Below are 22,629 nucleotides of genomic sequence, written 5' to 3'. Positions count from 1 at the left end.
TTATTGCTTTAAACTGTTTTATTAACTTATGAATGTGTTTTATTGTTGTTCACTGCCTTGAGCCTTGTGTGTATGAGGGGAGGGCAGTTTAAAAGTCCATTTGCAGCAGGGGTGTCAAACATGTGGCCCAGGGGCCAAATCAGGCCCCTGGAGGGCTCCTATCAGGCTCCCGAGCAACTGGAAGCATCTGCTTCCTTCTCCCTCTCTCTTGCTTCCTTCTGTATCATAGCTTGCTTTTCCAGACTCTCTCAATCCCACAGCAGAGCTACTGAGCCAAACCTCTCTTCCTTCTATTGGCTGAGGCTCCTTCCCCTCCTGGTCCCCTGGGGAAGAAAGGAAAGAGTTTGAGCTTCCTATTCCCAGTTCCCTGGAAAAGCACCTTTAAGTCCAATGAGTGCTAATGTTTTAAGCAAGTTTTAAGTTTAAAAAAAATCTTTAATTGTGTTTGTATGCTTTATAAAGTTTACATCTTTGCTACCTAATCTTATAGGTACGTAGAAGGCCTGGCCCAACATGGCCCGGCCCAAGGTCTCATTTATGTCATATCCAGCCCTCATAACAAATGAGTTTGACACCCCTGATTTCCAAGTTTATAAAGAAATCTAGCAGTTAAGAACATAAGAGAAGCCATGTTGGATCAGGCCAACACTCTGTGTCACACGGTGGCCAAAAAAGTTTTATATATATATATATACACACACACATATACACATTGTGGCTAATAGCCACTGATGGATCTCTGCTCCATATTTTTATCTAACCCCCTCTTGAAGCTGTCTATGCTTGTAGCTGCCACCACCTCCTGTGGCAGCGAATTCCACATGTTAATCACCCTTTGGGTGAAGAAGTACTTCCTTTTATCTGTTTTTACCTGACTGCATCACTGTGGGTGAATCAGTTCTGAAGACAGTCCAGCAGTTCAGCTACCTGGGGTGCATCATCTCCTCAGATGCCAAGATCGACAAGGAGATTGACAACAGGCTGGCAAAGGCAAACCGTGCATTTGGCCGACTGCACAAAAGAGTGTGGAGCAACAAGCATCTGAAAAAAGGCACAAAGATCAATGTTTACAAAGCGGTTGTGATTTCAACCCTCAACTACGGCTCCGAATCGTGGGTTTTATACCGTCATCACCTGCGACTCCTTGAGCGCTTTCATCAGCGCTGCCTTCGCACCATCCTCAACATCCACTGGAGTGACTTTGTGACCAACACTGAAGTCCTCAAGAGGGCGGAGGTTACCAGCATTGAGGCACTGCTGTTGAAGACGCAGCTGCGCTGGGCAGGGCATATTTCTAGGATGGAAAACCACCGCCTTCCCAAGATTGCCCTGTATGGCGAACTCTCCACCGGTCATCGAAATAGAGGGGCACCAAAGAAGAGGTACAAGGACTCCTTGAAGAAATCCCTTAGCACCTGTCACATCAACCATCACCAGTGGTCTGACCTAGCCTCAGATCGCAAAGCATGGAGGCACACCATCCACCAGGCTGTCTCTTCCTTTGAGAACGCACGCATAGCTGGTCTTGAGGACAAAAGGAGATTGAGGAAGAATCGCACTGCTACAGCACCAACCCCAAATCAGACCTTTCCTTGCAGCCACTGTGGCCAACCCTTTAATCATTCTAGTTGTCCTTTAATCATTCTAGTTGTCCTTTAATCATTCTAGTTGTCTAGACACTGAAATCTTTTCCCATGTGTTCCATGTTGATATGCACATCTCATGACTACGGCTTGTTTTAATTCCCCCACACACACTTGTTATAGTTCCTGAGTAGCATTAATTGAGCCCTGTGGTGCAGAATGGTAAGCTGCAGTACTGCAGTCCAAGCTCTGCTCCCGACCTGAGTTCGATCCCGGCAGAAGCTAGGTTCAGGTAGCCGGCTCAAGTTTAACTCAGCCTTCCATCCTTCCAGGGTCAATAAAATGAGTACCCAGCTTGCTGGGGATAAAGTGTAGATGACTGGGGAAGGCAATGGCAAACCACCCTGTAAAAAGTCTACTGTGAAAACGTCATGGTGTGACATCACCCCAAAGTTGGAAACAACTGGTGCTTGCACAGGGGACTACTTTTACCTTTAGCATTTACTAGAAGATTTCCTGTGAATGTGGCATAGTATCTGCAGACAGGTAGAATCCCATAGACTCCACCCTCCAAACCAGCCATTCCCTCCTAGGGAACCATTGTTGCCAATCTCCAGGTGAGGGCTGGAGATCACTCAGAATTACAACTGATCTTCTGATGGCAGAGATCAGCTTCTCTGGAGATTGGTAGCGATTGCAGGGTGGGAGGAGGAGATGGAAAGTTGAAGTCAGATCAGTTCCCCTACAGAAAACAGCCACCTTGAGGTGCATATTCTATGGCAGGGGTGGCCAACGGTAGCTCCCCAAATATTTTTTGCCTACAACTCCAATCAGCCCCAGCCATTGGCCATGCTGGCTTGGGCTGATGGGAGTTGTAGGCAAAAAACCTCTGGAGAGCTACCGTTGGCCTCCCCTGTTCTGTGGTATACCAGAACAATCATGCCAGGCCAACCCCCCCCCCCCCTCTCCATCATGCCACAAGCACGCACTGATGCTAAATGCTGCAAGGCTGACTGTAACAGGAAAAGGTGGCAACAGTGCACTGCAATCAAAAGGAATGCTGAGCTTCAATATCTGTATGATCATCATCATGCTATGAAGCCACAGCAAATTGACTCTGAGAACCCAAAGCTGGGGCAGTTGCCTAGAGCCCATTGTATTTATTCTCACAACTGACCTTATTCCTAGTTTGTATATACTTGCATATTAAAGCCCATGGATACATTAAAAGAGAGTTTAGCTAACGTAATTTAGTAAACTTCCACTTGTTCAATGATGGAAAGGGCTGTATATAATGTGTCCAGCAGTTTTGGAATCTGGAATGTAGAACATCACTTTGACACCACTGAGCTAAAATGGATTAGACAAATGACCATATTCAAATGCCAACTGTCTTAATATAGTTCTGCCATCACCTTCTGGGGTACTTGTGCTGCATACATGCTGCTGAAAATATCATTCCTAAATTGGCATTTCTTCTTTTCCACCCAGTTATGTATTAAAAAATAACCTTTGACATTACAGTGCACTCATTCCCTGCCCAAATTGAAGTTGCCATGTTTACTTTTTATTTTTTAAATTTTTGTATTTTGTTTCTCCATTAGGTAAATGTGAGACAGTTTATTATGTGTTTCCTGAAGAGGAGGAGATGCTGGGCTGGTCTTTTCATATGCTTTAATGTGTAGTTCCATCATCAGTTTTAGGTGTATACTGTATCTGCTATAGCTGTCTTAGCTTCTTGCAGCTAGAAAGAAAGCTTAGTGACTTCACACTGAAACACAACTACTTGTGTGTATTGGTACAAACTGGAATGAGAAGCTGTTCCCTTAAACTTGGCACAAGTTTATCTGTGAGAGCAGAATATCATCAGACCCTTCAGCCTTAACCCCATGGATTAATCAGAATATCCTTTATTTAACTACAGCACATAAATATTTTAAAATGTGTATCTTCTGAGGAGGAGGATGTTTCACTTGTCAAATAATGAATACTTACCAGGGAGAACCTTCCATCATGCAGAGAGAGCCTGACCCTGCACGCTTGAAGCTACCTTGTCCAGCTTATCAGAGTGTAGCTATGCTGCTTTTAGAAGTACTGCTGATTTATCTCCAGGCACGTTCCTTGGCTTATACATTACTATCATTTTTGTTAGTTGCCTTTATACTAGAGAATGCAACATAGGCCGCATCCCAACATCCTCTAGGAGTAGATGGATTCTAAGGAGTGTATTGTGTGCTCCTTGGTATTTGGCTGGCTTCTGTTTGGGTGTGAGAGAAAGAGACTGAGAGTGTGAGATAGTTCTGATGATTAGTGACTTCACCTCTGAGAGTAAGTGCTTAAGTAAGCAATCTGCTTGGCCAGAGATTGGAAGGAAGATGGCGACAGCATAAAATTTGAGCTGCACTGCCTTTCCCCGAATAAAAGCAAATACACCATTTAGATTATTACTTTGGATTCCGAAGACAGTTCGAAAGCAAAGAAGAAACAGTCAAGAGAAAAAGAAGTCTTCAGGTCAGTGTGTTCTTATTTCCAACCAAAAGAGGAGTTGAAAGATAAGGGAGACATAATGGAGGCAGCAGGGAGTAAAGTGTGAGAGTTAGTCATTACACCGAAGAATGATTGGAACATCGCCTGGTGTCTGAAAAAACTTTTTCATGAAGTAATTAATTGTCTCACTGATACTGTTGCCTCTGTGTTTGCCCCTGTAAATAACAAACTACAAGAAATTAATTCAAGAATGAAAATAATAGCCTCTAATGCTGAGACAGCGTAGGAGATTTCAAAGTGCAATACAGAGGAAATCATAGCTTTAAAAGAGACAGTCCCAACAGCATCAGGACAGATTAATTCAGGTTACGTCCCAATTATACTCTGGAAATCTGAAATTTTGTGAGGTGCCAGAAGAAGTTAGTACGCCTGAGTTTACATACTTTTCTAAACAAGCCATTAACGTCCTTACTCCAGCTGGAAAATGGATGCTCTCGGCTAATTGAATCAGCCTTCTGCGTTATGCTTAAAAAGAATCCTAAACAGAGGAGTCCATGAGATATAATTGCTCAGTTTAACAACAAAAATGTTAGAGATAAAACATTGGACTTGGCAAAAGAAAAGGGTCATCTGAAGTTGTAGGACTTGGAGATATTAATTTTCCCAGATACTCCAGCTGAAGCATTACAAAGGAGGAAAAAAAATCTCTTAAAGCAACAGTGTCATCTCTTCAAAGCTTGGACAGTCCTTACAGATAATCATTAACTGGAAGGCTTATAGTGTATCATCAAGCCACCTTATTCTCAGTATGGGATGAAGTGTCAGGAGTGAAACTACTTCAGCTTATCTCCCCAGAGGAAGATGAAGAGGCAGCATCAGCTGATCACTTAAAGAAAAAGACGAGCTTGTTGGGGACCACGCCAGAAAAAATGATTTGAAATAGTGATTAAGGTATTTTGAACTATCTAAGTAAATAGAATTTTCTAACTGGTCTGTTAAACAGTCCAAATAAGGTAATGATATAAATTGTTATTACTGTTTCTTTACTGAATTGATTAGATGGTGGAAATTTTGTTATATATTGATATTGAAATTGTTACTAGTGTTTGGGGGTAGGGATGGCATATTCCCTGTTCTTCATTCTCGGCTCTTTCCAGTTGCGCAGCCAACAGTCTGTGCAGGCCCCCCAGGCCATCCTGTTGTGGTTCCATTTAGGCCCAAGCATCCATTTAATATAACATCCAGCTTTCCTCAGTTGAGATGTAGCAAATGTCACCCCCATCTTTAAAAAAGGTTCCAGAGGAGATCCGGGAAATTACAGGCCAGTCAGTCTGACTTCAATACCGGGAAAGTTGGTAGAAAACATTATCAAGGACAGAATGAGTAGGCACATTGATGAACACGGGTTATTGAGGAAGACTCAGCATGGGTTCTGCAAGGGAAGATCTTGCCTCACTAACCTGTTACATTTCTTTGAGGGGGTGAACAAACATGTGGACAAAGGAGACCCGATAGATGTTGTTTACCTTGACTTCCAGAAAGCTTTTGATAAAGTTCCTCATCAAAGGCTCCTTAGAAAACTTGAGAATCATGGAGTAAAAGGACAGGTCCTCTTGTGGATCAAAAACTGGCTTAGTAATAGGAAGCAGAGAGTCAGTATAAATGGGCAGTCTTCGCAGTGGAGGATGGTAAGCAGTGGGGTGCCGCAGGGCTCATTACTGGGTCCCATGCTCTTTAACTTGTTCATAAATGATTTAGAGTTGGGAGTGAGCAGTGAAGTGGCCAAGTTTGCAGATGACACTAAATTGTTCAGGGTGGTGAGAACCAGAGAGGATTGTGAGGAACTCCAAAGGGATCTGTTGAGGCTGGGTGAGTGGGCGTCAACGTGGCAGATGCGGTTCAGTGTGGCCAAGTGCAAAGTAATGCACATCGGGGCCAAGAATCCCAGCTACAAATACAAGTTGATGGGGTGTGAACTGGCAGAGACTGCCGAAGAGAGAGATCTTGGGGTCGTGGTAGATAACTCACTGAAAATGTCAAGACAGTGTGCGTCTGCAATAAAAAAGGCCAACGCCATGCTGGGAATTATTAGGAAGGGGATTGAAAACAAATCAGCCAGTATCATAATGCCCCTGTATAAATCGATGGTGCGGTCCCATTTGGAGTACTGTGTGCAGTTCTGGTCGCCGCACCTCAAAAAGGATATTATAGCATTGGAGAAAGTCCAGAGAAGGGCAACTAGAATGATTAAAGGGCTGGAGCACTTTCCCTATGAAGAAAGGTTGAAACGCTTGGGACTCTTTAGCTTGGAGAAACGTCGACTGCGGGGTGACATGATAGAGGTTTACAAGATAATGTATGGGATGGAGAAAGTAGAGAAAGAAATGCTTTTCTCCCTTTCTCACAATACAAGAACTCGTGGGCATTCGATGAAATTGCTGAGCAGAAAGGTTAAAACGGATAAAAGGAAGTACTTCTTCACCCAAAGGGTGATTAACATGTGGAATTCACTGCCACAGGAGGTGGTGGCGGCCACAAGTATAGCCACCTTCAAGAGGGGTTTAGATAAAAATATGGAGCACAGGTCCATCAGTGGCTATTAGCCACAGTGTATGTGTGTATATAAAATTTTTTGCCACCGTGTGACACAGAGTGTTGGACTTGATGGGCCGTTGGCCTGATCCAACATGGCTTCTCTTATGTTCTTATGAGAAGAAGAATTTGATTACATTTTTTGGGGTGCATATTTATTCTCACTGAGGTTGGAATTTTGGGGTGAAAGGGGACTAGGGAGGGAAGGGAATACCATTATTGGTACAGATTTAAACTCAATTAAATTGGTACACATTTAAACTCAGCTTAGCCCTGGACAAAATGAACCCAAACAATCGGGGTCCAACAAAACGGAGGAGAACTAACTTGACACCAGTGGTTAAACTTCTTCAAAAAGCTGACTTATTTGACACACGGAGATATTTATATCCAAAAACTAGAGACTTTTCATATTATTCGGCTAGACATCACACCCGTACTCGAACTGATTTTATACTAGCTTCAAGATCATTGTTGAGTAATCTGTCCTAAGCAGACCTAGGTTCTAGGTTTTTAACTAATCATTCCTGGATTTATTGCAACCTAAACAGGGTGCCAGCAAGGTCATGTTAAAGATCCTACAAGCTAGGCTTCAGCGGTATGTGGATTAGGAACCACCAGAAGTATAAACTGGGTTTTGGAGAGGTAGAGGAACTAGAGATCAAATTGCCAACATTCACTGGATTGTGGAAAAAGCACTGGAGTATCAGAAAACATCTATTTCTGCTTCATTGGCTATGCTAAAGCATTTAATTGTGTGGATCACAACAAACTGTGGCAAGTCCTTAAAGAGATGGGAGTACCAGACCCCACCTCACATGTCTCCTGAGAAACCTGAATAAGGGTCAAGAAGCAACTGTCAGGATATGGAACAACTGATTGGTTTAGAATAGGAAAAGGAGTTTGACAAGGATGTATATTGTCACCCTCCTTATTTAATTTATATGCAGAGAATATCATGTGGAATGCCAGCCTGGATGAATCACAAGCTGGAATTAAGATTGCTGGGAAAAACATCAACAACCTCAGTTATGCAGACGACACCACTCTAATGGCAGAAAGTGAAGAGGACTAAAGAAACTCTTGTTGAGGGTAAAAGAGGAGAGCACAAAAGTCGGCTTGAAACTGAACATCAAAAAAACTAAGATCGTGGCATCTGGCCCCATCACCCCTTGGCAAATAGAAGGGGAAGACGTGGAAGTAGTGACAGATTTCACATTCCTGGGATCCAAGATCACTGCAGATGATGGCTGTATCCATGAAATTAAAAGACGTTTGCTCCTTGGGAGGACAGCTATGGCAAACCTAGGCAGTATAATAAAAAGTAGAGACATCATCCTGACAAAAGTCTGTATAGTCAAAGCGATGGTACTCCCAGTAGTAATGTATGGCTGTGAGAGTTGGACCATAAGGAAGGTCAAGCACAGAAGAATAGATGCTTTCGAATTGTAGTGCTGGAGAAGACACTTGAGAGTCCCTTGGACTGCAAGAAGATCAAATCAGTCAGTCCTAAGGGACATCAACCCTGACTGTTCCCTGGAAGGTCAGATGCTGAAGCTGAAATACTTTGGCCACCAAATGAGAAGGGAGCACTCACTGGAGAAGACAGAAGGCAAAAGAAGGGGACGGCAAAAGGGGATGTATATTGTCACCCTTATTTAATTTATATGCAGAGTACATCATGCGGAGTGCCAGCCTGGATGTACATGGCTGGACAGTATTATTGATATAACCAACATGAATTTGAGTGGAGAATGGTGGAAGACAGGAGGGCCTGGCATGATTTGGTCCGTGGGGTCGCAGAGTCGAACTTGACTGTGCGACTGAACAACAAAAAACATATACAATTGAATCAAATGGGCTTTATGCATGGTTGAAATATATCTGATAATACAAGAAGAACTTCTAATGTGATCCACCAAATGAGAAGACCCTTATGCTTGGAAAGACAGAAGGCAAAAGAAGAAGACTGCAAAAGATAAGATGACTGGATAGTGTTACTGATGTAACTAACATGAATTTGAACGGACTTCGCAGGATGGTGGAAGACAGGAGGGCTTGGCATTACTTTGTCCATGGAGTCGCAAAGAGTCGGACTCGACTGTGCAGCTGAACAACAAAAATTGTAGAATAACTAAAACTGAGGCACTCTCATTTAGTTTAGGTATGCAGAAAGCCATTGATACGATCGAAAAATCTTATTTCCTTCAACTTCTTTCCATAACGGGCTTGGGACTAAGTCAACAAAGAACCATTCAAGCTCTTTATAGGAACTTTCTTGCTCAAGTTAAGGTAAATAACAAGATCCAATTTTTTTTTATTGCAGGGGGTGATAAGTCACCATAGTGGCATCGAGGGAGTTTAAATAGGCAACACGGAACATAAGCTCTCCCTTTTTACTGATGATGTGGTGTTGTTTATTATATCCCCTACAGAATCTATTTCTCCCCTGCTCTCCCTCTTTAACCGTTTTGGTTGGATTTCTGGCTTGAAGTCAAATGCCCCCAAATAAGAAATATACCTAATCAATCTGTGTGCCTGATCCAGCCCGCTGGCTGTATGTTTGACACCCATGCTCTAGACTCTTTATCTATGCAACTTTGTTACAAGGTCAAAGGATCTTGCCCCAGAGATAGCCAAAATGGCTAGCATAGACTATTAAATTGTGCTACTTGCTAGCGAAACTACCTCTTCTGGGAACTATAAAGGTGCACTCGACAAGCGCTATGGCCACATCCACTGCATTTCTCAAGGGCATTCCTCTTTATGAGATCTGCAAGACTCCTGCTTGGACTTCACCACATACCTTTGTGAGTCACTACACTCTAGACCAGGGGGGCCAAACTGTGGCTTGGGAGCCACATGTGGCTTTTTTGATTTCAAACAATTTTATTAGTAACATATGGCAATATATTCAATTTCTTATATCATTAATAACTACTTCCCCCCATATATTACTTTCTACCTACCCCTTCCCCCATTACTTGACCCCCACCGGTGTACTAAATTCAAAACATCATTATAAAAGGTACCCCTAATTAATAAGAACCAAAGTTCGTATCCTCCCCCCACTTATACTTAATCATTATCAAAGATTGTCCAATGTCCTTTTATTTTCCATTCTTTTTCTACATATCTTCTAAATTTCTACCACTCCATCTTAAATACTTCCAAATCATAGTCTCTTAAAGTTCTTGTTAACTTATCCATTTCACTCCATGTCATAACTTTAACAATCCAATCCCATTTCTCTGGTATTTTTTCTTGCTTCCACAACTGCGCATACAGTGTCCTAGCAGCTGAGAGCAAGTACCAGATTAAAGTTCTATCTTCTTTTGGACATTTTCCCATTTGTAATCCTAACAGAAAAGTCTCTGCAATTTTGTTAAATTCATATCCCAAGATCTTAGAAATCTCTTGCTGAATCATCCGCCAAAACATTTTAGCTCTTTCACAAGTCCACCACATATGGTAGAAAGAACCTTCATGCTTTTTACATTTCCAACATCTGTCTGGCATCTTGTTATTCATCTTTGCCAATTTTTTAGGAGTTATATACCATCTTAAAACAATTTTCTTTAACATTCTGATAGAGTTCTTCCACAAATATTCCCAAGTTTCCATCTGTATTTCTTTATTCACATTAATTGCCCATTTAATCATTTGAGAGTTTACTACTTCTTCTGTAGACCATTGTAGAAGTAATTTATATACTTTGGCTCTTTAGCACATATTGTGTGGATCTTGACAAGTTCGGCTACCCCTGCTCTAGATGTTTGCCTCCATCAACATACTATGGTGGGCCATGCTGTGCTACAATGTGCTGTTCCTTGAGCTCCCATCAGCGCCCCCCTCTTTGTAGATTTGAGCTTGCTATTCTCCCAAAGGTGTGAAGCACATGAAGAAGATAAACAGGTTGCTTAACTGTAACTGATGATCTTTGAGTGGTCATCTGTCCATTCACACCATGCGCCCTTCTCCACTGCTGTTTGTCCTGAATTTTCTTGGATTGTACAGCAGTCAGAACTAGTGGGATGTCCGTGCCCACTCCAGTAAGCATGTGTGGTCAGGCTTCTGTGCTGTGTCTCTGGGAAAGGCATGAAAATCCCTTAGATTTTGAAGTTTACCAATTGGAATTGGCACCCTAATCCCAAGGGTGTGGATGCACCGATGATTACTTGAAGATCATCAGTTACAGGTAAGCAGCCTATTTTTGCTACTGGACCCAGGCCTCTGTTAGATAAACAGGTGGCAGTGATGTCCCTGGATGCATTTCACAAACTTCAGCTGGTGAGCCTGTGCCCCTTCCTGGGTGTGAAAGATCTTAACCTCTGTGGTACATAACCTGGTAACATTTAAATTAGATTATTGCAATGCACTTTACATGGGGCTGCCCTTGAAGATTATCAGGAAGCTATAGTTGGTACAGACAAATGTGATCAGAATGTTGATTGGAGTTGGGTCTAAGGGATCATATCACTCCAGTCTTGTTCCATCTATACTGACTTTCAACTTGCTTCTGGGCTCAATTCAAAGTGCTGGCATTAATCTTAAAGCCCTGTACAGCCTGAGAACAACATACCTTAAGAACTGTCTTCTCCCATATGAACCCACTAGAACAATCTGATCATCTTTGGAGGCCCTGCTTCAGTTGTCCCCACTATCTGAAACTAGATGGCTGACAACTTGAGAAAGGCCCTTCTTGGTCATGGCACCAGAATTTTGGAACTCTTTTCTCAGGGAGATTCATCTGTCTCTGGCTAGTGGTGTCATTTGCCACAGGGGAAGTCTTTTTTTGTTTCATCTGGCATGCCCCCAATAACAGTTACTGGCCCTGCTTCTGGTGGTGTTTATGTTTTTAATTGCTTATATATACAACTCAAGTGTGGCCCCCATTTGTGGATATTTAAATCCATGGATTGGATTTAAACTGACACCAAACAGACTTTCCTGCCAACTTCTGGGCAACCCCTCTGAGGTTTGCAGAAAAACCTGAAATCTTTAAAAAAAAGTACTTTGGAGGTTTAAATCTCTCCTCCCCCCCCCCCCCCCAAAAAAAAACCCCAAACACCACCAGTGGATGCTGCTGGAGAAAGAAGGAGAGAGAGGGAGAATATTGACAATGAGGAGAGAAGATGGAGGGGGATTAAGAGAAGATTGATAGAGAAGGGGTGGAGCAAAAGAAAGGGGGTAGGTTGACGGATAAGGGGTGGGGGAGATTGTCAGAGAAGAGGAAGTAGATAAACAGAGAAGGGTGGGTTGACGGGGGAGGGGAGATGGATTGAGAAGGGGTGAAGGGCAAAAGAGGGGGTAGGTTGACAGATAAGAGAATGGGGGTGAAATAGAGAGGGGAAGGTTGACACAAGGGGGAGGGGGTAGGAAGAAGGGAAAGATTATTGGATATGGAGGAGAGGAAAAGAAAGGAAGAGACAGCAGGAGAAGGAATGCACCCTCCCTGCAATTTTCTTGTAGCTCCCCACTTGTTATATTATCATTTTAAATGTATTTTGATTGCTTAACTGTTCTCATATTTTTATGTTCACCGCCTTGTGGACCCTGATCAGCTGTAAAGGCAGCATATATATTTTTAAAATATATATAAAGTTTTCTGCTATGTTAGGGTAGAAGGCTGATTAAGTGTTTGAATGTCCTTACCTTGATATCTTCATGCTGGAGAAATGTGTTTAACAAACCACTGAATGAATGATGGTACAATGGTATGCAGATACTGAGTTCAGTTTTCCAAGCCATATCCTACTTTCTCTGTTTCTGTTCAATGTTTTAAGAGAAATCCCTGTAGCTGAGCTTGTCTTTGGGTTAAAATATATTAACATAACTGTCAGAGATCTATAAGTTGTAGCTGGCAAAATTCAGGTAAATTTAATTAATGTTGGGTGTTTGTTTTGGAACAATAAGGCAGAGGGTGGCAAAGTCAGGGCATTGACCAAGACTGGCAGTGGTCTAATTGTCCCAGCAGTGCTACTGTTTTCACTATGTATGAAACATTTAGGAAATTACAATACAAATGTGAGAGAATTCTTAGCTTGTAAATTTAGATGACCCACTGAAGTGCCCCAATTTAGACAGCAGAGTTGTTTGAAATTGAAATAACAAATAACAATCAAATCATAACTCACAGTTATTAGAACACCATCTTTTTCACATATAACAGACTGTGCTTCCCCACCCCCTGAAAACAACAACTAGGGAAAGGGAGCCAAAGACTTGGACCTGAAAAGCCAGCCCAAATAATGATTTGGCTATTACATGCGATCTGAGCCATTTCTTCTGTTTCTGATACTCTCGTTGACTGTGTTCCTTTTCCTTTTTAGGTCTAAGGGAGTAATAGTGAATATGTCCTCTTTTGCTGGGTATAATCCATTTCCATTTGTGACCCTTTACTCAGCAACCAAGGTAAATGTCTTTTTTGATACATCCTATGCTGGAGTTTGTAAACCTTGTTCAAAGAAAGTGCGACAAAATCTCTATCCCTTTTCTTGCAAGTTAGCTAAAAATTTCAGTTTAAAATGGTTCAGATTCAATGTTTTTATATAAGAAAAAAATTAAGTAGTTTTATGATTAATGAAAGAAATATTGAGATTTTATTGTATTAATTCAGCTGTGTAAACTTTCTGCATTGGGTTCTGTACCATAACATGGAGATGGATACTATTTGCCAGATGCAGCAGTAAGCAGTAACCTACTGATATTGTCCTCCCCCCTCCCCCACTTGCTGAAACTTTTGAGCCCAGTTTATACCGGAGTTGCCCCAGCCTTTGGCATGGTACTGCTGTTGAGGGACAGTGAAGATTGTAAAAATACCCTGTGAATTTGTTCATAAATGTTTGTATTGAAATACAAATGCAGTAAACTAAAAGCTGTTTTTTAAGAATATAAATCCTTTATAATTCTTTGATTAGTTTGCCTGACCTTTTCCCCTTAAAATGTATAAAACACTTGTTAGGAAAACTGCTCCCTTGAAGTAGATCTGTAATAGTGAATGTTTATTCACAAAGTATGCACATATAGGCAGCTATGTTTTCACTGCAAACTAACATTCAGTTAAACACTGGCCACTTGTGCTGTGCACAGATATACCCAATTTCACTGGTACTGTTAAAGATCAGACAGGATTGCAAGCAAAACAACATACTAATTGGGGAGCAGTTACTGTAACAGGCAAGTGCAGTTAGGCAGTCAGCTTTTGCATGCTTCAAGTTGTTTGCAGAGAGCAGAATTCAGTCACTGGGAATAGGCCATGGTTCTGTTGGAGTGAATATTGCATTTACAGCTGGACAGTAGCTCACTGTAATTATGAAAGTCAAGGGGAACCAGTACACAAGAGGTATTGTACTTGGTTTGGGAAAAAAGCATTGTCTGCACATTCAATAATAGTTTTGCAGCTTTCAAGGGATAGTCCTTTTCCCCCTGAATCCTGGGAATTTCAATATCAGGCATTTGTTCTTCTTTATAGCATATTCTTTTGGAAAGTATAATTTGAAACTAACTTGGCAGCTGTGCATGTTAGCTAGTTAGACTAGCAGATTATTTAATGTTGTAAAGTTTGGAGAAAGAAAGACATCCAGATGTAGTGTCCTCACCCTAATCAAGCCAGGTGGTGCCATGGTGGTATTCTTTCCTCATATTCAAAACTTTTAGCTTCTGAACCATAGAGCTCCTACTCTCTGTACATATTCTGTCTTTGGTGCAGCCCAACATTTGGACATCACCTGCACACAGGCTGGCCTTAGATAGGAATTTTATTAGCTTCTGCACACCAAAGGCACAGCACTTCCTTCCCTCAGATCCTTTTCAGCCGCAGCTGTGATAGGAACCTCCTGTTTGTGCTTTGTTGTTTGTTTTCACCCTGTATGGTCAAAGCTGTTTGAAGATCTATCTTTTGCTCTTTGTGTGAGGATTCCACTCCATTGGACTTCCTTGGCTTGGTTCAGTTGTTGGGTGCGGTGGCTTTTGTCAACTTATCCTCCCTTTTAATCCTTGCTCATTGTGCCAGGTTCAAGCCTGATAGCTAAATCAAAGAAAACACCATGCACAACAAAAATTATTCTGTAAATCAATAAATATATTCACTCTTAAACTCTGAATGTGTTTGATTCATTATAATAAATGTGTAAGACACAACAAACACCATCCCGTACAAAATATACAAATCTCAAATTTTCAAAGTGTCACCAGTAACGGAGGACATAAAGGATGCGAACCACAGTTTCATAATAATAATTTCATAACTCCCAAAGTTCTCACAATCTAGAGTCTCTCCAAGTTGCTGACTTACAAGGAGCTGTGAACTCCACCGCGTGGTTCTTTAAATGCTTATTGTAGGATGATTCAGTAACACTTTCACCGAGAAAAAATATATTTTAACAGCACACAATTTGTAAATGAGCAATTGGATGGTTGGGACTTGGGAGCGTTTTGTTATGTGGTAGAAAAATGGACTGCTGTTGTGCATAGTGTTTTTTAAAAATTTTGATGCACTTATTTTTATTTATTTATTTTATTCGATTTATTTCCTCCTCCGTGGTTCCTAGCTGTTTCTGGTTTCAAGCCTCTTAGCTGTCAGGCCTTGAGACCTTCTACTATGTTGGTCAGCCCTCTTTAAGAAATGCATGCAACCAAGGCAACCCACAGTGACGAACATGAATTATGTCTGCTCTGCTTGTGGGAAGCCAACAAGATCGCTGTCTGCAAGATTTGTTAGGGTTTTACTCAGAAAGTTCGATTAAGTAGGGTTTTTTGCTTAAAAGGAGCCCTTCATTGGAACCTAAGTTGGCACCAGCCACCACTCCAGTGGTTTGGCAGATTTTGGTTCACTTGGTTCTGTGTTTGGACAAATCTAATGCATACCATAAGAGGACTTCTTCTGTAGTTCCAGCTTTGGAATTGAGCTTTTTGAATCCAGTGGAATAATTTTTTTTTTTATGCTTCCCTCCTCATCAGGGGGCATAGGGAAGCTGACATCAGAGAGGATAACTAGCATCTTAATTGCACCCTTTTGGCCTCCTTCATCTTGTGGTACTAGATTAAATACTTCTCCCCATGGCAAGAGACTTACTGCATCACAATGTTGAGCACCTCCATCTCATTGCTTGGAGAATACATTCTTGGTTTTAACTTTAACACCCAAGGTGCATGATGTCTTAGTTCAGGCAAGAAAACCTTCAGGCAGATATTCATATTTTAGGCATTTGAGAAGTGGGCTATTTCTCCCTAAGAGGCGGAGGACATCTTGGGTGTTTCCCACCGTCCAATCAGGGAGGCAGGAATCTTAAAAAACTTCCCCTTCCTGTGGATGTGGGAACCACCCTCCTTCCAGTTTATTTCCTGCCTCGACAGGGAGTAGCAGCGTTTAGGCTAGGTTCCTACCCTTTCTCATTACTTGCCTATCTCTTTAAAAAAAAAAAAAAAGATACTTTTTCTTTCCCCTCAGTTCCTACCTTGTTGTTCATCTCCTGATATTCTACCTCAGATTTTTTTTCTGCCTTCTCAATCCGTCCTTCAGTCCCTCTCAGCTTCTCTGCCTCCTTTCCCCCCCCCCCACTTTCTTCAGCGCTTCAGAAGCGGCGTGGCTGTTTAAACTCAAGCCGCGGCCGAGCACACAGCATTCAAGCCGCAGAGGAGAGGGAAAATGACGCGTCGGTCAAGAGACGCGTTCATGGACGACGACCTGGTTCCTGACGCCTGGCGCGGAACCGAGAGGCCCGCCTCCGGAGCCGGCATGTCTTCTAAGCTTGCCTCGGGTACCGGCAACGTGCCCTGTAGGGGCGAGAAAACCCAAAGGCGAACGCAGGCGGCGCTGGTCTTCCCCAGCCACGGAGGAGGCTTCCTCGTCAGGGCTCTTCCCCACTGGCAGCGGCCATCTTGGGGAGCGCAAAAAGGCGCGAAACGGGGACAGACCTCAGCCATGCAGCTTCCAGACGCAGGAACGTCCCGATGCCAACCTCCTGGCGGGAGACTCAGTTGCAGATGTGATCCAACCTGCGCTGGAAGCCACGCAGACCTGCCAGCCCCAGTCGGGCTTGGGTAACGTACCCTTTACGGGGCCCTCCTTTTTTACTGAGTTTCTTGAATCAATAAAGCAGACGGTGGGGGCAGCAGTCAGGGCATCTGGCCATAGGAGACCCAGGTCCCCCAGGTCCAGTTCCCCCTCCAGATCACCTTCTCCAAAGAGGTCCAGAGGTAGCTCCAGCCACCATAGGGTTTCAAAGAAACCTCTGCTCTGTGACCAGATGGAGAGCGAAAGATCCATTTCTGAGACCCACTCTCATGATTCCTATGGGGGAGATCGGGAGGAGGGCGAATTCTTATCTGATGAGGAGATAGAGGACGTTGCAGTTCCGGAACCCTCATCACGTTTTTTTTCAAGGCAGAAGAGTTCCAACCTCTTTTAGCCAAGGTGCTGTCTGCTCTAGACTTACAAGCATCACCCGAGGAGCAGGAGTCTCCCCACCCACTAGCCAACCCCAGAAATAAACCCAAGGGAAATATGGAGTTTCTCCCCAGATTCAGATCCTCTGAAAAGGTTTTTCCCTTCCCTGAGTTCTTTGAGCGTCAGTTGAAATCTGAGTGGGCCAAACCTAGTACCAACAGACAGGTACCCAATTCTATCAAGAAGCTCTATGAATTACCTGCCTTTGCTAACGATATGCTGCAAGTACCATTGGTGGATGCACCAATCGCAGCCTTACAGTCTGTTAGCCTAACAGCCTTACAGTCTGTTAGCTGAGGATGGCCATGGCTCGGTGCGAGACAACTGGGACAAAAAGATAGACTTGGCCTTGAAGAGGAGCCACGAAGCTACGGCTCTGGCCATCAAGGCAGCTGCGGCCACCTCTATAGTTTCCAGAGCAGCGATCGTCTGGATAAGACGGCTTACTCAGCTACTGCCGGACGTGGATAAACGGGTCCTGGAAGGTACCAGCAGACTCCTTAGGGCCTCCGAATTTTCAGCGGATGCCTCATTAGATGCCCTCACTTTCTCCGCTAGAGCAATGGCATCAAGCACTGTAGCAAGGCGGGGGTTATGGCTCCGGGCTTGGCCGGCAGACGTGCACTCAAGGTCCATCGTGTCAGCATACCCATTCCAGGGAGAAAAGCTATTTGGAGACACCCTGGATAAGATCCTGGTGGAAACACGGGATAAGAAAAAGGCCATGCCCAAGTATCTGCGACGCTCCGATAAGAGAAGCTTCGGGTCTGGTTCCTTTCGTGCCTCCTCCAGCTTCTCCAAACCAAAACAGGACTTCAGAAGAACAACCTGGGGACAGTCCAAACAGAGTTTCCAAAAGGGCTTCTCCAATTCACGATTCCAGAGGAATCAGCCCGATAGGTCCGACAAATTTGAGAAGGGCCCCAAGCCCAACAAAGCATGACTGGAATTCTATTCCAGTGGGGGGCCGTCTACTACACTTCCAGCAGGCGTGGGCGGCCTCGAGGGTCGATGCTTGGACGTTGGAAATTGTTTCATGGGGTTACCCCATAGAATTCAAAAGGGCACCTCCTGTTCGTTACTTGGTGTCTCCTCTTCGCTCAAACCCAGAACAAAAAAGCATCACCCTCAAAGCAACTCAACATTTGCTGCAAATGGCAATGATAGAACCTGTTCCTCCATTGCAGAGAGGTCAAGGCGTCTATTCCATCTTCTTCACGGTGCCCAAGAAAAACGGGGGCTGGAGAGCGATTCTAGACCTGAAATTTTTTAAACAGACATATCAACCTCCGTCACTTCAGGATGGAGTCCATCAAATCTATAACGGAGTCCCTGCACCATCAGGACTACATGTCTTCTCTGGGCCTAACAGAGGCATATCTGCACATTCCAATCCTCCCAGCACATCGCAAGTTTCTTCGTTTTTTGCGTAAATGGGACTCACTACCAATTCAGAGCCTTACCCTTCGGCCTGGCGACGGCACCACGGGTGTTCACCAAGGTGTTGGTGAACCTGATTGCAATCCTCAAACAGAGAGGGATACATGTGCACCCCTTCCTCGACGACCTGCTGATAAGATCCTCGTTGAGGGAGAGTGCGGAGCAGGACGTTATACACACCATATCCTGTCTTCAACAACACGGGTTCATAATCAACACTCCCAAGAGTCATTTACAACCGTCCCAGAGGCTACAACATCTGGGTATGGTCATCGACACAAGGATGAATTCTGTTTTCCTCCCAGAAGACAAGATACTGAGGACCAAGGCATTGGTGCTCCAGTTAGTGCGGGAACCATTGTCATCTCTCCAGACCCTGGCACGACTTATGGGTCTTCTAGTCTCAAATCTGGAGGCGCTACAATGGGGTCGCTTTTCACACCAGACAACTTCAGATGTTTTTGCGCCCTTATCAGATCCAGATCATGGAGAAGCGCCCTATGTCGTTGTCTGTTCCCAAGAAGGTCAAGGAGAGTCTCCTGTGGTGGACGAAGGACCACAACCTGCGTCAGGGGAGAACGTTCCTCGTAGAGAAGGAAATACAGCTCCTTTCGGACGCCAGACTTTCAGGTTGGGGGGCGACCCTCAACGAGATACCTACCCAGGGCCAGTGGACACCCGAGGAGGCGAATCTTCCCATCAACCTTCTGGAACTCCGTGCGAACGGACAATATCGCTGCCAAGGCCTATTTAAACAATCAAGGGGGGTCCAGGTCGACTTCCCTTCGCAAGGAGGCCGTGAAACTGTTCGAATGGGCGGAGAGACATCTAAAGTCCATAAGGGCGGAGCATATCAAGGGGACTTGCAATATCAAGGCGGACTGGCTCAGCTGGGAGAGCATTCAATCGGGAGAGTGGTCTCCCAACAAGAAGCTTTTCTTAACGCTTCGGCCCGCCGGTGTTGGACCTCTTTGCGTCTTCTCAGAACCACCAGCTTCCTCGATTCTACACGAGGTACTACCACTACCAAGCAGAGGCCACGGACGCATTAACTTCTCCCTGGCCGCAAGGCCTTCTATACGCCTTTCCCCCAATCCCGATCATTCCGAGGTTGCTCAGAAGGATCAGGCTGCTAAGGGCCGACGTCATTCTGGTTGCTTCCTGGTGGCCGCGACGTCACTGGTTCTCATCAATCCAACAGATGTCAGTAGCGGAGCCGCTTCACTTACCAATCTGTCCAGACATGCTGTTACAGGGCCCGGTGTGGCATCCTCATACAGACTGGCTGAGGTTGACCGCTTGGAGGTTGAACGGCGCTCTCTCCTAGATCTTGGTTATGCAAGTGACGTGACGATCACCATCCTAGCATCCAGAAAAAGCTCCACAACGCGGATCTATGACATGTCCTGGAAAGCCTTCCACAGATGGTGTCGGAGAAAAGCCGTGGACCCGTTGCATCCTTCTGTCCCCAAGATCCTACAGTTCCTTCAGGACGGTCTCCATTCTGGATTGAAGCCAGCTACCCTCAAACGTCAGGTGGCAACCTTATCCTCAGTTCTCCAGCAGGTGGACGGCGTGGACCTCTCATCTCACCCCCATATTCGACGCTTCCTTAGAGGAGCCTCCATGAGTTCTCCACCACAAGTACATCGGTTTCCTACCTGGAGATTGAACCTGGTACTCTCGGCCCTAACAGGTCCTCCTTTCGAGCCCTTAAGTTCTGTATTCCTAAAGTTCATGCGTATGAAGACCATCTTTCTGGTGGCAATAACATCAGCCAGAAGAGTTTCAGAGATCGGGGCCTTATCGGTTAAGAGGGAACTGTGTGTGTGTTCCACAAGGACAAGGTGGTCCTCTATCCGGACCCTACCTTCCAACCGAAGGTCTCTTCTAGATTCCATCAGAGTCAAGAGATCAACTTACCATCCTTCTGTCCGGATCCCAAGCATCCCAAGGAGCGCACATGGCATACCTTAGACGTGCGAAGAGCAATTAAGGTCTATCTTACAAAACTGAATCTATCCGAAATTTAGACTTCATGTTCATTAATATAGCGGCTCCTAGACTGGGACAGAAGATGTCCAAATCAGCAATTAGCTACGCCATCAAGCAGTGTATATCGGAGGCGTATAAGGCATTAAACCTTCAAGTACCACCAGGGATCACTGCACACTCAACCAGGAGTGCGGCCACCAATGCTGCCTTCAACAGGAATGCCTCCATAGAGGAGGTGTGCAAGGCAGCTACGTGGGCATCTATCTCCACTTTCATCCGACACTATAAGTTGAACGCATATGTGTCGGCGGACGCAACTTTGGCAGACGAATCCTGCAACACGTGCTGCCTGAGTAGGACGATCCCACCCTGTATGACATACTGCTATGGGAGCACCCAAGATGTCCTCCGCCTCTTAGGGAGAACGACCCTTGGCACTTACCGTGAGGGGTCCTTCTCCTAAGAGGACAGGAGGACATCTTGCCCTCCCCTTCTTCTATCGTCCTACCCTGGGCAGCATCTATGTATCTGGATCTAACTTCTTCTCCTGTAGTCTCACCTACAGCTGTTGATTACTCTTTAACACAGGCTACCTGTAGTTTACATGTTTTTTCTCAGTTTCTATACGAGTTTATTTCAGTCGGTTTGGGAGGCTCATGCCAAGTTTTTGTACCGACCACCAGTTAGCTCACCTTTTTGCATAGCAGCGATGGTTGCAAGAGTTCTTTACTGCTTCTCGGAGTCACCCGAACTGGAAGGAGGGTGGTTCCCACATCCACAGGAAGGGGAAGTTTTTTAAGATTCCTGCCTCCCTGATTGGACGGTGGGAAACACCCAAGATGTCCTCCTGTCCTCTTAGGAGAAGGACCCCTCACGGTAAGTGCCAAGGGTCGTTCTAAGTGTTTTTCCCCCTTTACCTGCTGGGTGCTTGAGTATCTACTGTCATTAGCTCAGAAGGGTCTGGCTATATCCTCAATTAAGGTGCATCAGGCACCTATTTCTGCTTATCATAACCTCATAGAAAGTACTCTTCTGTTCCCCTCAGGGTGTCTCAATGCTTTCTTGATGCACTGGTTAATGTTTTCCCCCCTCTACTAACCATTGTTGCCCAGTGGTCTCACACTCCTTCTAGCCCAGCTCACAAAGCCTCTCTTTGAGCCTTTGGCCCCTTGCACCTTGACCATGCTTTCCAAAGAAGTCACGTTTTTGGTTGCAGTCACATCTGCCAGGTGGATGAGAGAATGGGCATCCCTTCAAGTAGACCCCCATTTGCTACAAGTGTTTAATGACTGAGTTGTTCTACACCCAAGTTTGGAACAAAGCAGTAGACAAGTTGTACCTTTAAGATCAACAAATTTTTATTCAGAATGTAAGCTTTCGTATGCTCTAAGCAGACTTCATCAGTTTGGAGTTTCTTCCTAAGATAGTCTCCAAGTTTCACTTACCCAGGAAATCATCTTACCAGTTTTCTGTCCTTCCTATTTATCTAATACTGATAAAGCCCTCCACTCATTAGACATCAAGAGGGATCTGTTGTATTGTATTGATAAGACAAAACAATTTAGGGTCAACAAAACTTTATTTGTCTGCTACTCGCGTCCCAAGAAGGGCAAGGCCACTTTCCCCCACTCCATATCTATGTGGGTGATTTGGCTCTGCTATGCTGCCACTGATAGATCCTGCCCTCTGGATGTCAAGACCCACTCTACCAGGGTACAGACCTCCTCAGCTGCCTTTCACCACAAGATTCTGCTGGTTGACACTTGCAGGGCTATTACTTGGTCAGCTGAGGACACCTTCATAAAGGCATTACGCTCTGGACCTGCAATCAAGAAAGGAGGCAGAGGTTGGAAAGGCAGTTATTCAGTTGTTCCAGTGAGAGGATCACCCTGCCTCCTCTGGTTAGGAGCTAACTAAAATCCCAATATGGGGCTGCACCAAAGGTGGATGATGAAAACAGAGTAGCACTTACCTGTAATTGTTGTTCATCAACATCTTCTGTGCAGACACGCATTCCCTCCCTCCTGCCCCACTGTGAGCTCTCAAGAAGTTGTTAGTAAGTTGGTGTTTTTGCTAGGAACT

General features: G+C 44.4%; 1 protein-coding gene across 1 annotated transcript in view; it reads left to right on the top strand.

The window, feature by feature from the left end:
- HSD17B12 (hydroxysteroid 17-beta dehydrogenase 12) overlaps positions 1-22,629 on the top strand; it is a 183,319-nt gene that overhangs the window by 128,370 nt on the left and 32,320 nt on the right. The window contains exon 8 of the mRNA XM_060261265.1: positions 12,995-13,076. Within this exon, the coding sequence (XP_060117248.1) occupies positions 12,995-13,076 (82 nt within the window). The remainder of the gene's footprint in view (positions 1-12,994; positions 13,077-22,629) is intronic.

Source organism: Heteronotia binoei, chromosome 21 (assembly GCF_032191835.1).
Source record: "Heteronotia binoei isolate CCM8104 ecotype False Entrance Well chromosome 21, APGP_CSIRO_Hbin_v1, whole genome shotgun sequence".
Taxonomy (NCBI): domain Eukaryota; kingdom Metazoa; phylum Chordata; class Lepidosauria; order Squamata; family Gekkonidae; genus Heteronotia; species Heteronotia binoei.
This window is presented reverse-complemented; position numbering and strand designations above follow the sequence as displayed.